The 17,226-nt window shown below is 42.9% G+C and overlaps 2 protein-coding genes and 1 long non-coding RNA gene across 5 annotated transcripts; all 3 read left to right on the top strand.

Moving 5' to 3' along the window:
* Positions 1–512: 512 nt before the first annotated feature.
* Positions 513–1,451, top strand: LOC115147639 (uncharacterized). 2 transcript variants are annotated; one of them, XR_003866431.1, is made up of 3 exons: positions 513–953; positions 1,039–1,088; positions 1,331–1,451. It is a non-coding gene; the product is annotated as an uncharacterized LOC115147639 (long non-coding RNA). The 2 variants fall into 2 exon arrangements; XR_003866432.1 differs by having other exon boundaries at positions 1,190–1,451.
* A 652-nt stretch (positions 1,452–2,103) lies between these two features.
* On the top strand, positions 2,104–5,407 carry LOC115147638 (E3 ubiquitin-protein ligase TRIM21-like). Its single transcript, XM_029689923.1, has 5 exons — positions 2,104–3,076; positions 3,198–3,542; positions 3,689–3,841; positions 4,272–4,318; positions 4,749–5,407. Exons 2-5 carry the CDS (start codon positions 3,214–3,216, stop codon positions 5,225–5,227), a joined length of 1,008 nt encoding a protein of 335 aa, XP_029545783.1. The 5' UTR covers positions 2,104–3,076; positions 3,198–3,213; the 3' UTR covers positions 5,228–5,407.
* Positions 5,408–9,931: 4,524 nt separating this feature from the next.
* Positions 9,932–16,798, top strand: LOC115147636 (guanine nucleotide-binding protein G(I)/G(S)/G(O) subunit gamma-5). Of its 2 annotated transcripts, none has more exons than XM_029689922.1 (3): positions 9,932–10,125; positions 14,151–14,277; positions 15,153–16,798. In XM_029689922.1, exons 1-2 carry the CDS (start codon positions 10,036–10,038, stop codon positions 14,274–14,276), a joined length of 216 nt encoding a protein of 71 aa, XP_029545782.1. In that variant the 5' UTR covers positions 9,932–10,035; the 3' UTR covers position 14,277; positions 15,153–16,798. The 2 variants fall into 2 exon arrangements, with proteins under 2 accessions (XP_029545782.1, XP_029545781.1); XM_029689921.1 differs by having other exon boundaries at positions 15,150–16,798.
* Positions 16,799–17,226: the final 428 nt, after the last annotated feature.

The following is a 17,226-nucleotide window of genomic DNA, read 5'->3' as shown; positions in this document are numbered from 1 at the left end:
GTTTGGGGGTGCTTTGCTGGTGCCACGGTCTGTGATTTATTTAGAATTCAAGGCACACAACCAGCATGGCTACCACAGTATTCGGCAGCAATACACCATCCCATCTGGTTTGGGCTTAGTGGGACTATCATTTGTCTTTCAACAGGACAATGACCCAACACACCTCCAGGCTATTTGACCAAGAAGGAGAGTGATGGAGTGCTGCATCAGATGACCTGGCCTCCACAATCACCGGACCTCATCCCAATTGAGATGGTTTGGGATGAGTCGGACCGCATAGTGAAGGAAAAGCAGCTAACAAGTGCCCAGCATATGTGGGAACTCCTTCAAACTGGTTGAGAGAATGCCAAGTGTGCAAAGCTGTCAAGGCAAAGGATGGCTACTATGAAGAATGTCAAATATAAAATATATATTGATTTGTTCAACACTTCTTTTTTTTGGTTACAACATGATTCCATTTGTGTTTTAATGTCTTTACTATTCTACAATGTAGAAAATATTTTAAAAATAAAGAAAAGTAGGTGTCCAAACTTTTTTGACTGGTACTATAGGTCTGGATTCAATCAGAGGTACTTTGTAGACCACTGTTGACAGAGACATACAGGTCTGGATTCAATCAGAGGTACTTTGTAGACCTCTGTTGACAGTGACATATACGTCTGGATTCAATCAGAGGTACGTTGTAGACCACTGCTGACTGTAAATACATTTTCAATTAATTCCAGTGAGAGATCCTGAATATTACCTCTAGATGTGTACGTGATAACGAGGCTAAGCTGTTATTGTTTCTTTTCATACACCCACGGCGACGGACGTTACACCGCTGTCTGAGGCCAACCAGGCTGGAGGAGCACTCGCTGAAGATACTTCCATCACAGCAACTAATAGAAGCAACACTTTTGCACCAATAACAACTGGGAATTCAGTTCAAGGGAACCTGATCTATTATTATGGTGAGAAGCTCATCTCCGGACAGAAGATGGTTTTGTTACCGTTTTCATTTGATGGTGTTTTTAAAAAACAATTCACCCTCTCTAGGCCATGGCAGGCAGACAGGCGTGGACCCTGGACGGGAGATGGTTGACCAGGTAATGGATAGGTTTTATCATTTATTATACACAATCTTCATAAGATTGTTCTACATGTTTTGAAAATGTATCTACTGTTCTGTCTTGTTAACTTCCTGTAGATGACACAACCAAGACTGGTGCCACTGAATGACCAGAGCAAGAAGAAAGAAAGTCAAATTCAGTTGGTACCTCAGATGAAGAAAAAAAGACAATCCATTAATTTCACCCAAAGTAATATATATCTATTTTTTTCTTTGCAGACACCATTTGCCTCAAAGGCCAGATCAAATTAGCCCTTAAGAAGAGGTCCGGGAGTAGACTAGAGGGTGTGACACAAAGTAAATCAGCCCTTAACAAGGTCTACACAGAGACTTATATGGTCACTTGTGATTCTGCCACCGTCAATAAAGAACATGAGGTGTGGCAAGCTGAAACCGCACATCTCCAAAACACCTCGGAGGCCTCCGTCATAAAATGTCAAGATATCTTCAAGCATGATGAAGAAGAACCCATCATATGTGTGGTGACAAAGGGAGTAGCTGGCATTGGGAAAACTGTGGCGGTCCAGAAATTCATCCTGGACTGGGCAGATGGGAAAGAGAATCAACATCTAGACCTTTTAATTCTCCTTTCTTTACGGGATCTAAATTTGGTTAAACATGGGCAATGCAGCCTGCATGGACTTCTTCAGGTCTTATACCCTGAATTTAAGGACATAGACATAAAGATGTATGATGACCATAAGATTTTGTTCATCTTTGATGGTCTGGATGAGATCCATATGCCACTGGAGTTTCAAAAAAACATTCCTATATCTGATGTGTTAGAGTCTGCTACCCTGGATGTTATACTTACAAACCTCATCACTGGCCATCTTCTTCCTAATGCTCTCCTCTGGATAACCTCTCGTCCAGTAGCTGCCAATCGGATCCCTCCAGAGAGTCGTGATCGAGTGACAGAGATCAGAGGGTTCAATGATTCACAAAAGGATGTGTACTTCACAAGGAAAATCAGTGATCCATTGATGGCCAGCTGAATCATCTCAGGCCTTAAATCAACCTGGAGCCTCTACATCATGTGCCATGTACCGTTGTTCTGCTGGATAGCAGCAACTGTTTTTCAGGATATCCTGGGTAGAGTCGGCCCAAAGTCTAGATCTTTACCTACAACCCTTACTGAATTGTACATCCATTACCTAGTGAACCAAACAATTGTCAGTTTTAAGAAGTACGATTCAACTCTTGAAGATACTTTGAAGCAAAACAAAGACATCATTTTCAAATTGGGACAGCTAGCGTATCAGAACCTGTTAATTCAAAACGTGCAGTTCACAGAACAGGACTTGAAGGACTGTGGTATTAGTGTCATGGATGCTGCTAAATGCCCTGGCCTGTGTACTGAAGATGTACAATTAGAGCATGGACTGTATCCCAAGAAACTGTACTGTTTCATACACCTGAGTGTTCAGTAGTTCTTCGCTGCTCTGTACGCATTTCATGAATTTGAAAACTGCAGGATTGACTCAGTGAAAGCCTTAATCAAAAAGAAGAATGAAAGCACTCCCATTGATTTTTGTATATTTTCTCAAAGGTGCTCTGGACAGTGCATTAGATAGTAAAAATGGACACCTGGACCTTTTCACACGCTTCCTTATCGGGATCTCTCACGACTCCAGCCGGGACCTCCTTCAAGGACTTCTGGGAGAGACACTCAGCAGTTCAGAACACAACAAGAAGTTAATTGGATACATCAAGGTGTTGAAAAGAAAGTCCCTCTCCCCAGAGAGATGCATCAACCTGATCTACTGTCTGCTTGAGCTGAAGGACCACACTATACTACAGAATGAAAACCAAGTATCGTCTTCAGACACACCGCTAACTCCCTTTCAGTGCTCTCTCTTGGCTTTTATGTTCATGTCAGAGAAGCTTGAAGAGTTTGACTTCAGGAATAAACAAACTTAGGAGGAGGGTTTCTACAGACTGTCTCCTGCTTTACGGTCTTGCACTGTAAGTATCACTGCGAAATGTGTGTCATTACATTAAGTGTGTATATCAAACGTGTAAGTTTGCATTGTGATGTTCAAATTGAAAAGATTAAAACAGCAATTTTGAACTCACTCTTTCACAGGCTCAACTGTTGTCACATGACACCACTGCTATGCGCAACTGTGGCCTCAGTTCTCCGATCTCCGAATTCCTGTATTACAGTCCTGGATCTGGGCCACAACAACCTGGGCGATGGAGGGGTGAAACGCATTTGTGATAGGCTGTGGAATGCCAACTGCAAGGTGGAAACTCTGAACCTCAGCCACAACAATGTTGGAGAGCAAGGTGTCAAGGAACTCTGCAAAGTGCTGATTCGTCCCACCTTGAAGCTTCTGACCTTGGACCTCAGCTACAATGACCTTGGGGACTTGGGGTTGGAGTCCCTCGCTTTTGCCCTCCACGAGCGTTGCACGCTGCAGGCACTGAGGTATGTACAGCAGTATGTACACATTAAGGGTTTGCCTTAATCGCTGAACTCTGCTGACCTGTGGCTATAGATGCTTCTTCAATGTTCCTAGTTTTAACGGTGAATCAAATGTTTATTTCAGAATTACTTTCCCTATTCATTTACAGACTCTCTGGTTGTTTGATCACATTGCCTGAGACCGTGTCCACTGTACTGGTCATAGCTTTGAGGTCCGACCCCTTCCAGATGAAAGAACTGGATCTGAGCTACAATCCCCTCGGAGACATTGAATTGGATTTCCCTTTTCAGCTGAAGCTGAAGTGAGTTAGATTGTGTAAAAGAATACCAATGTGCTTCTAAATCAAATATTCACAAGTAGATATAAACGTTGACAGATTAGAACAACAACAATGATCTGTTAGTGAATTACCTTTAGCTATGACCCTTGTTGCATCCTAGTGTCAATATAATTTGGGGCGGCAGGTAGCCTAGTGGTTAGAGCGTTGGGCCAGTAACGAAAAGGTAGCTAGATCAAATCCATGAGCTGACAAGGTAAAAACCTGTCGTTCTGCCCCTGAACAAGGCAGTTCATTGTAGTGGGAAATCCACTGTTCCTAGGCCATCATTGTAAATAAGAATTTGTTCTTATCTGACTTGCCTAGTTAAATAAATAGAAAATATACTGCATCGCCTGAGTAGTGTGAGCATTTCCAGGTTTTCATTCCTCCCTCTTTATTTTGTGTCTTTCAGCCTGGAGCACAGAGGAGAGAACAGGAATAAACCAGGTCTGCAGAAATGTGAGTAAATATCCATCTATCATTCTCACCTTTGTGAACACAGTAATTCACAGTGGCCTCTGTGGAATATTTGACATCTAGCGGTGTACCGATGTACCAATACATGTGTCAAGTGTGACAGCAAAGCTTGTGTTACAGGTTGTCATATAAAATTCTTCCCAGTGTGAGAAGAGTTCCCAATCGTTCTGATTGTGTTGTTATTGAGAACTTGAACTTGTTCTCAACTAGCCTACCTGATAAAATAAAGGTGAAATAAATAAAAAAACATTATCCCAGCGTGAAAATGTTCCCAGTTCAATAATTGCACACTGTGATAAATTTTACAGCATGCCATCACGATCAGATTGATTGGGAACTATTTCACGCTGGGAAGATTTTTACTTGACACAGGTAACTGAAACCTTCTAATTCTAATCTGAACACATTTCAGATGCATGTGAACTCACACTAGACCCCAGCACAGCGAACGGTTTTCTCATTCTGTCTGAGGGGGACAAGAAGGTGACGCGCCAGAGCAAGAAGCAGCAGTATCCCATCACCCAAGACAGGTTTGATAAATGCAACCATGTGCTGTGCAAGGAGGGCCTCGACAAGCGGCATTACCTGGAGGTGGAGTGTCTACACAACGTTCACATAGGCATGGCCTACAAGGGAATAGAGAGGAAAGGAACCGGTGAAAGCATAACACTAGGATGCAATGCCAATTCTTGGACTTTGTACGCCTCGAAGTATAAGGGCCATGCGCAGCACAAAGAAATTCTACACAGGTTACAGCTCCCCAGAATCAAAGCACGTGCTCTACAGGGTAGGAGTGTTTCTGGATTGGCCGGCCGGCACTTTGTCCTTTTACATGGTCAACCAATTGGGCACACTGACCCATCTGTATACATTCCACACCACATTCACTGAGCCTCTCTATCTTGGGTTTGGACTGAACTCTCTGACTGCAACCATTCATCTCTTATAGTCACAGCCTACGACAGTCCTACAGACATGTTTTGCTGTGTCACATGGTGGAGTGGGAGAGGGGTTTAGACAGTGGTGTAAAGTACTTCAGTAAAAATACTTGAAAGTACTAAAGTAGTTTTTTTGGGGTACCTGTACTTTACTATTTATAGTTTTGACTTGGACTACTTTTACTTCACTACATTCCTAAAGACAATAATGGACTTTTTACTCCATACATTTTCCCTGACACCCAAAAGTAGTCATTACACTTTGAATGCTTAGCAGGACAGGAAAATGGTCCAATTCACACACTTATCAAGAGAACATCCCTACTGCCTCTGATCTGGTGGACTCACTAAGCGCATGCTTGGTTTGTAAATGATGTCTGAGCATGCCCCTGGCTATGCGTAAGTTAAAAAAAACTAGAAAATGGTGCAGCCAGGTTTACTTTATAAGGAATTTGAAAAGATTTATACTTTAACTTTTACTTTTGATACTTAAGTATATTTTAGCAATTACATTTACTTTAGATACTTAAGTATATTTTAAACCAAATACTTTAAGACTTTTACTCAAGTAGTATTTTACCGGTTTGACTTTCATTTATACTTGAGTCATTTTCTATTAAGGTGTGTACTTTTACTCAAGTATGAAAATTGGGTACTTTTTCTACCACTGGGTTAAGACTGTATTCTCTTGTATCAAACGGAGCAGGTCCCTTGGCTTTAATGTCATGGTAGGGGACACAAGGGTTACTGCCAAAGATACCATAAGCTACCTTGGATGGAAGTTAGATAGGTGACTATCTGGTGACAGTTTGGCCTTAAAAGCTCTCAACCAAGCTTGGTTAACTATAAGGTGTCTGTACCACATCCATACTGTAATGCAATTGTTTTATGCATTAAAGAAAAAAACATCAGTGTTGCTGCACAGTCATTGTATGGGCCACGTTCAGTCTCCAGATAGAAATGCCAGGAATAGAGCCGACATGATTCATTGTTTTACATGTCATGGAGACATGTTTGTTCTACATAACATTATTTCTATCTGAAGGTTCCAGAACGTTGTGTCCTGCTGAACACGCCCCTTGTCTAGGCCATGTTTTTTTATTGCACAAATCACATCTACAATACAAAACAGATTAAAGTGTAGACTACAAAGCGTAGCATAGGCTTTTACAAAAATACCTTGAAGTACATCCCACAGGTGTTTTATAACTCTTTGTTGCTTTCTTAGCCTATAGCCTAGTTTCTAATGACTGTCTCTCAACAGAACATAAGAAACATGTACAGGAATTCGTTTTTTCTTGGCAAATAATGAATGTTAATCTTGGTTACCTGGGGGGGGGGGCTACACTGTAGTAGATGTGACAGACTCAGGGTGGACTTAGGATTTGGAGGCCCATGTCTATAGAGAGCAATATAAATGGTGTATTTTATAGGCACCAAAGCTATTCGGAACTAGGAAACTCAGAAATGTTCTACTTGCTGATTCGTTGAACACTGCACGTATATTTTATTTATTTCACCTTTATTTAACCAGGTAGGCAAGTTGAGAACAAGTTCTCATTTACAACTGCGACCTGGCCAAGATAAAGCAAAGCAGTTCGACACATACAACAACACGATATAACTACTACCAGTTAGCAAGTTGGAAATGTGAGTTTTTTTCAACTAGCACTCTGCGATGGCTCATTGGCCAAAGCCTATGGGGAAATTAACGTGTTTTTTGTTGATAAATGGCAAAAATAAGGTCTGTGCCTTGACTAATTAAGCAAATACATACATAGATTTTCTGCCAGACACATTTAAAATCGCATTACAAACTAACAAGCCTATGTCTGAGGAAAATATTTGGATCAGTTAGGCCTATGGGTCTCCTTTTGATAGTTTACCAGGAAATGTGATGCACATTAGCAGGACAGTCATATTGTTACGAGGATATACTGTATATTGGTATTAACAGATACAATTAGAGTTATGGGCTTTCCTGATTCTGAGAAACGCTGCCTGTCCTGGTCTGGTGGAACATCATTCTTCTGAGTGCTCTCTAGCCTATTCGTATTGCAGTTTGAAACATTTCAATCATTTTAAAATCATGGCCACACATTTCTCTATCCCAGGCCCATCGAACATTGAAACCCTTGCTCCGCCAGTAGCTATAGCTGAGAGACAGAAGTAGTCAAATGTACGCATGCAGTCTTTTTCTTCTTGATACAGAGTCTGAAACCCTCCCAGCCCACATCAATTCTCAGAATTTGAGACCCAGCCCGGTAAAAGCCTCAAGCATGAACATTAAGGCAAATTATGTAGGCCCTGTTTTATTTTGTTACCATTATATTTTTTTAAATACATATTTGAAAATAAAGATGGCGTATGAATGAAGATAGTTTACTCAGGCCTTTTATCATTGAAAAACATTGTCAGTTCCGGGCTGGGTGACTGCCATAGACGCCAATGGAATAGCAGCTGGATTTGGTCTACTATAGTTCATTGATTTTTATTGAACCAGAAAAAAAAGTGAGTGGGGTGTCTAGCTTCCTCTTCCGTATCGGTTGACTTATGCCTAATTGTAAATTTGCCACTGAGACGGGTATAATTGCAGACCGCAATTACAGGCGTTTTCTGATATAGGCATTTCTTGAGTTAAATTACACCCATTGATGCTCGTCATTGGTCCGTGGCCGTTTCTTTCGCATTGGAGACAACAGCTGTTGACGACTAGCAATAGCTAGGTTTCCATCCAATTGGTGACAGATTTTCATGCGAATATTCTCAAATCCGCATTAAAAACAATATGCGCATTTTCTCAACAGACAGGTGTTTTCATCAAATTGACTTGTTGCAGATAAAAGGCTGTGCGTGATGACGTAGTGCACATAAAATACCTTTTGCTGTTAAATTCCCCATGTACCAAATGAAGATAAAGCGCTTATCAAAAAGCAATCACTTTTGCATTGGAGCACACAGAATAGTACTCATCAATCCACGTTAAATCACATCTGTTTTCACCCGACTTCGCCATGGAGGCAGCCAGGTTCCAAATCTATTGCGATCAACTTTCAGCTGGTGTAAAACGGGCGCGATTAATCGATCCTACTCACTGTAGTGAAGCCTAACCCGCCACGTTAGTTATCCTAACCTGCTATATAAACAAATAATTTGTGTCGAGAAACGGCCAGTCTCATTATCATCGGAACTGACCAAAGACAAGCACCAATGGGCGTTTCCTGATGTCAAGGAACGATCACATCAAGAAACAATGCGAATTGCGTTCTGCAATTGCACCATATTAGAGACTGCGTAGACTACAAAGTGGTTACATGCACACAATAATACGATTATTGTGGATAGTCAGATTAATATAATAGTTCGTTTTAAAACGTTTACATGTTTTGGCAGAATAACGATTTCCCTAATTAGCCAGTTTATATGGTCACATCTGAAATCAGGCTACTGATGGGCCTTTTGATAAATGCAGAAAATCGCCAATCAAAATAAACGTTCTACCACGGTGACCATGTTATCTTTGCGAAGACTATTGGATTCTGAGTCAGGACATATAATGACAAAGTTGGTATGTGAAAATTGTTTCTAAGATGCATACTTTCAGTTTTTCCGAACTCATCTCATAGTGGTGTGGGGGCTGTGCTTTGGCAAAGTGGGTGGGGTTATATCCTGCCTGTTTGGCCCTGTCCGGGGGTATCATCGGATGGGGCCACAGTGTCTTCTGATCCCTCCTGTCTCAGCCTCCAGTATTTATGCTGCAGTAGTTTATGTGTCGGGGGGCTAGGGTCAGTCTGTTACATCTGGAGTATTCTCTTGTCTTATCCGGTGTCCTGTGTGAATTTAAATATGCTCTCTCTAATTCTCTCTTTCTCTCGGAGGACCTGAGCCCTAGGACCATGCCTCGGGACTACCTGGCATGATGACTCCTTGCTGTCCCCAGTCCACCTGGCCATGCTGCTGCTCCAGTTTCAACTGTTCTGCCTGCGGCTATGGAACCCTGACCTGTTCAGCGGACGTGCTTGTTGCACCCTCGACAACTACTATGATTATTATTATTTGACCATGCTGGTCATTTATGAACATTTTAACATCTTGACCATGTTCTGTTATAATATCCACATTGCACAGCCAGAAGAGGACTGGCCACCCCTCATAGCCTGGTTCCTCTCTAGGTTTCTTCCTAGGTTTTTGGCCTTTCTAGGGAGTTTTTCCTAGGGAGTTTTTCCTAGCCACCGTGCTTCTTTCACATGCATTGCTTGCTGTTTGGGGTTTTAGGCTGGGTTTCTGTACAGCACTTTGAGATTTCAGCTGATATACGAAGGGCTATATAAATACATTTGATTTGATTTGATTTGATTCGCGCCGAAGAGCGAAGCTTGCGCTACCGGGTGCTACACCGATGATGCTGTTGACGTGTCCTAATCATTTTTTAAACATTGCTCAGAAACCCAGGTGTTTTAATCAACGTGTGCTTACTTCGACCTTGACCTTACGCCGATTAAGATAAGAAGAGCAAGGTGTTTACATGACTATTGCCATACTCGGCCTACACCCATAATCAGTTTAATGTGAAATAATGAGTGTGAACGTAAACGTACTAAGGTGATCGATTGACCGACAACCAATTAGAATGTCGTTGTTGAGGAAACGTTGTGCGGAGTGGGCGGGGAGAGGACGACAGACAGACCGCTTCACAAACTGCCACTTTCTCTCACAGTCGCCCTAGTAGGAGAACCTGTTTTCACACTTCTGACCCTCGACATGTCAAACAACAACGCCAGCAGCAACCTGGTCGTCGCTCAGAGAGTAGTGAAACAGCTGCGGTTTGAGGCCGGTGTCCGGAGGATCAAGGTAAACGGGGTAGTAGCAGCAACACTAACGCCAAACAAACACTGAAGAGCTGTTAACGACTCTCCTGTCGCTGGGACAGCGTACTAGTATGCTAGGCTAGTGACGTGAAACAAAGTAGCAAACACGAAGTTACAATGATGCAAAGGTTGCTTTATGAAGTTGTCATGTTCGGTATAATAGAGTTGTACATGTTGTAACTGTTGCTACTTTGTATCAAGGTTGTCATGTTACAAATGTCTATTGAACAGTAGGCTAGTCTACATCGTCGCCTCCCGTCAGTAGGCTAGTATTGTTGACATAGCCAAAATAATAAAGGCGATCAAATAGGAAAGTAATTCATAATTCAATCAACTTTTGCCTGCTATCGAGACCGTCCTTGGACCATGGTCCTACATCGGTGGCCTAGTGAAATAGATTGGAAGTCGGGTCAGAGTGTAGGCCTATCTTGGATGAGTCGGTACACTGACATTCCCACGGGTTAGTAATATTCCGAAGCCGTTTTCTTCTTTCTCTAAGTTAACTTGTCATATAAGTGCCTCTGCTTAGTGTAGCTAGGTTACTTCTAGCTCCAGAAAAGCCTTTTCCGCATGTAGGGTTTTCAGCCGTTACATTCGCCCACATTTGGCTCTGTGTATGTAAACTACAATTCTGAAACTGTGTTTTAACGTCAATAATCATCGCTTTCTGAACCTATGCTGATATGCCCCTTGTCTTTCCTCAGAATCTTTTAAATAATAAAGATAGTTACTGTAGCCATAGACGCTGGATGGGTGGCTGGGGAGGGGCTATGTCTACAGTAGGTGTATATTTTTTATTTGAAAGATTGTTTCTAGCTGACATTAAAGATAAGGAGCATAGGTTGCGAAAACCGTTTCGGGAAATCGATGATCATTGACGTGTGTATCTAATTGTAGCCATAGGGGGCGGCATTTCTCCCCGCTCTACTGACCAGTATTTTGCTCGGCCAATACACGAGTAGCCTTAAAGGCCTAGTGCACTAATTTGATTTGATTTGATGGGGGGAAATATGAATGATCTTTTGGCTGATTTGTCACGGGGTGCTGCAGCACCCTCAGGACCACTCCCCTTGGCTATGTGCATTTCACGTTATGTTGACGTTAAATCTGAGTAATTATTTTATGGATGTCAACCCCAATACTTGTTCACGTCATCAATCAACTGCATTAGTTTAACGACTGACTACCACCAATGATCTCTGTAGGCTAGTTATGCTACCAGTTTATACGAATGGTAGTTAGCATTTAGCAGTCACTTCTTCTAAACCTGAAAAGGAACAACTTCTAAATGTTATGCAGTGAAAACAGCCAAATATATCTAAATCAGATTTGAGTAACCACAGTGGGGGCCTCAATACATCAATCATGACGGATTTGACAAATATCCACTTTATTTCAAATGTGTTGGCTGTGCACCAATCCAGCATCCTATCCCCCACTGTCTGCATTCCAATGACCTCTTCACCGCATCTATCCCCACTACCTCCCCGATCTCGTTAAGAACAAATTCTTATTTACAATGCCGGCCAAACCCGGACGACGCTGGGCCAATTGTGCGCCGCCCTGTGGGACTCCCAATGACGGCCAAATGTGATACAGCCTGGAATAGAACCAGGGGCTGTAGTGACGCCTCTTGATGCGTTCCTTATGTTTCCAAAACAGTACCACAAGCGATGTGTTTTCATGTTTATAGCAAGCATCCGGGCTCCTAACAAAGATCCCCTGGTCAGAAGACACTTATCGTCAATAAGCACTAAAGTAGTTAGCATCTATGAATGGGGTAGGCTACTTCCTGTACAGGGCATGAAGTACTCTCTTCTTTGCATTGGAAATCCAGCTGTAGTCTAACTAGTTTAGTCACCAGAAAATGTATTCAAAACACCTGTGTTGAAATCTGTTTACTATGGAAATGAGGCTGTGTAGTAACACCAGTGCGATACAGAGCAATATAAGTTAATGTCACATGCACAAGAACAGTGAAATGCCTTTTTTGTCAACTCAAAACCCGACAATGCAATAATCAATAACAATGTAACACTAGAAAGAAACACGTGAAATATGAAGTACATGATACAGTAAGTAGGTCAGCATTCTATATACAGGAAGTATTTTAAAAGTCAGTTCCAATACCATATTTACATGTGCAGGGATACTGTAGTGATGGAGGTAGATATGTATAGGGGTAAGGAGATACTGGAGGGATGGAGGTAGATATGTATAGGGGTAAGGGGATACTGGAGGGATGGAGGTAGATATGTATAGGGGTAAGGGGATACTGGAGGGATGGAGGTAGATATGTATAGGGGTAAGGGGATACTGGAGGGATGGAGGTAGATATGTATAGGGGTAAGGGGATACTGGAGGGATGGAGGTAGATATGTATAGGGGTAAGGAGATACTGGAGGGATGGAGGTAGATATGTATAGGGGACAGAGATACTGGAGGGATGGAGGTAGATATGTATAGGGGTAAGGGGATACTGGAGGGATGGAGGTAGATATGTATAGGGGACAGAGATACTGGAGGGATGGAGGTAGATATGTGTAAGGAGACAGGTATACTGGAGGGATGGAGGTAGATATGTATAGGGGACAGGGATACTGTAGTGATGGAGGTAGATATGTATAGGGGTAAGGGGATACTGGAGGGATGGAGGTAGATATGTATAGGGGTAAGGGGATACTGGAGGGATGGAGGTAGATATGTATAGGGGTAAGGGGATACTGTAGTGATGGAGGTAGATATGTATAGGGGTAAGGGGATACTGGAGGGATGGAGGTAGATATGTATAGGGGACAGATACTGGAGGGATGGAGGTAGATATGTATAGGGGACAGAGATACTGGAGGGATGGAGGTAGATATGTATATGGGTAAGGGGTTACTGGAGGGATGGAGGTAGATATGTATAGGGAACAGGGATACTGGAGGGATGGAGGTAGATATGTATAGGGGACAGATACTGGAGGGATGGAGGTAGATATGTATAGGGGACAGAGATACTGGAGGGATGGAGGTAGATATGTATATGGGTAAGGGGTTACTGGAGGGATGGAGGTAGATATGTATAGGGAACAGGGATACTGGAGGGATGCAGAGCAGTCGTATTGCTCTGGGATAGAAGCTAATCAAGAGCCTGTTGGTGTCAGACTTGATGCACCAGTACCTGTTGCTGTGTGGAAAATAGTCTATGGCTTGGGTGGTTGGAGTCTTGGACGATTTTCCCACCGCCTGATATAGAGGTCCTGGATGGCAGGGACCTCGGACCCAGCGATGTACTGGGCTGTCCGCACAACCTTCTGTAGCGCCATGCGATCCAGGGCGGTGCTATTGCCATACTAAGCAGTGATGCAGGCAGTCAATATGCAGTACGGAGACCTTGTTTCCTCCATGTCAGCTCTCCACTGTGTCTACACCTGTCATGTGTTAGTAGCATACAGGCCCGGGTTCCCAGATTAAACCTAGTCCTGGACTAAAAGCATGCTCCATTGAGATTCTCTATTTAAAGCTCATGTTAATCCAGAACTAGGCTTGATATGTGTCCGGGAAACCGGTCCATAGTGTATATAGCTCCTGTAGGTTTTCACTCCAACTCCAGTTGTAAATAACCTGGTTCAACGCATCAACCAGCTAATTATTAGAATCAGGTGCGCTAGATTAGTGTTGGAGTGAAGCTACAGGAGGGTATCTCTCCAGGAACGGGGTTGGAGTGAAGCTACAGGAGGGTATCTCTCCAGGAACGGGGTTGGAGTGAAGCTACAGGAGGGTATCTCTCCAGGAACGGGGTTGGAGGGAAAATACAGGAGGGTATCTAGGGGCAGTTTCCTGGACACAGATTAAGCCTGGTCCTGGACTAACAGCAGCTTTTAATAGATATTCTCCATTGAGATCACTGTCTAGTTCAGGACTAGGTTTAATCTGTGTCTGCGAAGCCGCCCCATAATGCATTAGTCCCAGTCATATATGTTGTTGTATTCTGTAATGAATAATTATTATAATGAACCCCCAGGTGTCTCAAGCTGCGATGGACCTGAAGAACTACTGTCTGCAGAACGCTCACCAGGATCCTCTCCTGATGGGGGTACCCTCCAGTGACAACCCCTTCAGACCCCCCAAGTCCTGCAGCCTGTTCTGAGGTAGCCTAGAACACCTTCGTCCACTCTCCTCCTCTTCCTCCTCCTCTTCTCGGCAGGTCGCATCGAGGTTAGAGCATTGAACCAGTAACCAAAAGGTCGCTGGTTCGGACACCAGAGGTGAAAAATCTGTCGCTGTACCCTTGAGCAAGGCACTTAACCCGAATTACTCCAGGGGCGCTGTACAATGGTGACCCTGGTCGTGACCCCACAGGGGGAGTTGAGATATGCAAGAAACACATTTACATTACACACTTGTGTAACAGGACAAATTTAAGCCCCCCCCCCCCCCCCAAATAATAATTATTATTACCTCTCTTTCTGCCAAGTCCTGCAGCCTGGTCTGAGGTAACCTAGTACACAATCTCCTTTCCTCCTCTTCTTTTCTCACCCCCCTAATTCCTGCAGCCTGTTCTGAGGTAGTCTAGGACACCGTCATTGTTCGTCTCCTCCCCTCTCTTCTCCACTCTCTCACCTGTTCCAGTCTCCTCCTCCTCTCTTCTCCACTCTCAGCTGTTCCAGTCTCCTCTCCTGTCTGGGTTTTGGATGAGATAGATGCTGGTGAATTGGCAATATGTCAGATGCTTCTAATTCTAATAATTATGTGTGGTTGACAGTGTTTTGTTTCTTTACCATCTCTCTCTCTCTGTGTCTCTGTGTCTCTGTGTCTCTGTGTCTCTGTGTCTCTGTCTGTCTGTCTGTCTGTCTGTCTGTCTGTCTGTCTGTCTGTCTGTCTGTCTGTCTGTCTGTCTCTCTCTCTGTCTCTCTGTCTCTCTGTCTCTCTGTCTCTCTGTCTGTCTGTCTGTCTGTCTGTCTGTCTGTCTGTCTGTCTGTCTGTCTGTCTGTCTCCCCACCCCCTCTGTCTCTCTCTGCAGCAGCAGTCAGTGTATGGAGGATGAGTTGTTGCTGTATGTCCTATGAAGGACCCTTCCTCTTCTCTCTCTACTGCTGGTCCATTTGTGTGCTGCAGCTATCCCAATGTTAACCTCTAGCCTGATCCCAGATCTGGCATGCCAAGGCACGACAATGACCATATAGAAGTTGGCAAGACCGCACAAACAGATCTGGGACCAGGCTAGACAGTCCATGTATTAAGATAAAGCCTAGTAGTGCCATTATACATGTATGTTCAGGATGTTGATGTGATATCCTATTTGTTATGATGATGATGACATTGTATTAGGGTTGTAACTTCCTGAAAATTCCCCAGTTTTCCAGAAATTCCTGTTGGAAGATTCCTGGAATCAGAAGGGAATAAGCAGAAAATCCAGGAATCTTCTACTGGAATTTCTGGAAAATCTGGCAAGTTTTGGAAAGTTACAATGTAGGGTTGCAGAACTACAGTATCTATGCACTGTACTTTCCACCAGTATGATATCAGCCTCTGATAGGCAGGCAGCCAGTAAATGTGCCTTTGAGGTTGTCTCTCTTTATCTCCCAAATCGCACCCTATTCCCTATATAGTGCACTACTTTTGACCAGAGCCCTATAGGGCAGTACATAGACAATAGGGTGTTATTTGGGATGCAACTTATGTGTCCGACGACATGTACAGCACAATAAGGAAGTGACCAACAGTTGAATGTTTTAACCAGGGTATGTATTGATATTTAGCCTACAGTTCTAGCCTATTGGCCTACATGCTGTCTTGTCACCTTCTATTGCTTGTGTTCCACATGCAGTATACTTCCTGGTACAAACTACCACATGGTACAGGTTGACATTCTCAACCCAGGGATACAGAACCATAGAATTAGAATATAGAATTCATGCAGAACACTAACCACATATCCCCAGTTGTACTCTATACAAGAGACTGGCAGTTACATGTTTCTTTTAAACCTTTGTCTATTTTATTTAAGATTTTATGAAATAATCAGCCTTTTTATCGAAGGGTTTGTTCATTCGGTTATGATGATACTGATGTGATCTTAAATGTTACATTGTTGTGCCCTCCTGTACCTTTTTTTAGGAAGACACTCCTGTCCTGGCCTTTCTCCCTGCAAATGCTCATGTCCTTCTCACGTTTTTCCACTAGACTGCATTCAGTCACAGATAACACTATAGCACATTTTCCACTAGCCTACATTCAGTCACAGATAACACTATAGCACATGTTCCACTAGCCTACATTCAGTCACAGATAACACTATAGCACATTTTCCACTAGCCTACATTCAGTCACAGATAACACTATAGCACATTTTCCACTAGCCTACATTCAGTCACAGATAACACTATAGCAAATGGGAACGTATTTAACTAAGACAAACACTAATTTCCATATGCCACAGCTGGTGCTTCAGCTTGTTTCAGGTTACTGATTAGCCACATCACCATCACTGCCATTTTTATGATTCCATCAGCCTATATCACAGTTTTTCTTTTTATTGTTGAACTGTCTAGCCTAGCTACCTGCCTTGAATAATGAATTTTAATTTGATACCTGATATACTGTCAATCCTCTGTGCCTTAACTAACTTTGTAACTGTGTTTCCAACCTAGTAAATCACATTTACCACTATGTGTGTGTGTCTATTTTATGTATGTGGGTGGTTCTTTGGATAGATTGATGCCTAAACATTTTTGAAAGGCATACTTCCAATGTGCCAACAAAACACACATTTCAGTTTCTTGGCAGCAGGCCAGCATTCCAGAGTCGCCTCTCCACTGTTGATGTTGAGACTGGTGTTTGGCGGGTACTATTTAATGAAGCTGCCAGTTAAAGACTTGTGAGGCGTCTGTTTCTCAAACTAGACAGTAATGTACTTGTCCTCTTGCTCAGTTGTGCACCGGGGCCTCCCACTCTTTCTATTCTGGTTAGAGCCAGTTTGCGCTGTTCTGTGAAGGGACTAGTGCACAGCGTTGTACAAGATCTTCAGTTTCTTGGCAATTTCTCGCATGTAATAGCCTTAATTTCTCAGAACGAGAATAGACTGACGAGTTTCAGAA

This window comes from Salmo trutta, chromosome 14 (assembly GCF_901001165.1).
Source record: "Salmo trutta chromosome 14, fSalTru1.1, whole genome shotgun sequence".
In the NCBI taxonomy this organism is placed as follows: Eukaryota; Metazoa; Chordata; class Actinopteri; order Salmoniformes; family Salmonidae; genus Salmo; species Salmo trutta.
This window is presented reverse-complemented; position numbering and strand designations above follow the sequence as displayed.

What these genes read in the sequence shown, in the direction of transcription:
- LOC115147638 (XM_029689923.1), top strand. Translation starts at nt 3,214, where the DNA reads ATGACACCACTGCTATGCGCAACTGTGGCCTCAGTTCTCCGATCTCCG. An exon ending in TGCACGCTGCAGGCACTGAG is followed by an intron (nt 3,543 to 3,688) that starts GTATGTACAGCA and finishes ATTCATTTACAG; the next exon opens with ACTCTCTGGTTGTTTGATCA. An exon ending in CCTTTTCAGCTGAAGCTGAA is followed by an intron (nt 3,842 to 4,271) that starts GTGAGTTAGATT and finishes TGTGTCTTTCAG; the next exon opens with CCTGGAGCACAGAGGAGAGA.
- LOC115147636 (XM_029689922.1), top strand. Translation starts at nt 10,036, where the DNA reads ATGTCAAACAACAACGCCAGCAGCAACCTGGTCGTCGCTCAGAGAGTA. An exon ending in CCGGTGTCCGGAGGATCAAG is followed by an intron (nt 10,126 to 14,150) that starts GTAAACGGGGTA and finishes ATGAACCCCCAG; the next exon opens with GTGTCTCAAGCTGCGATGGA.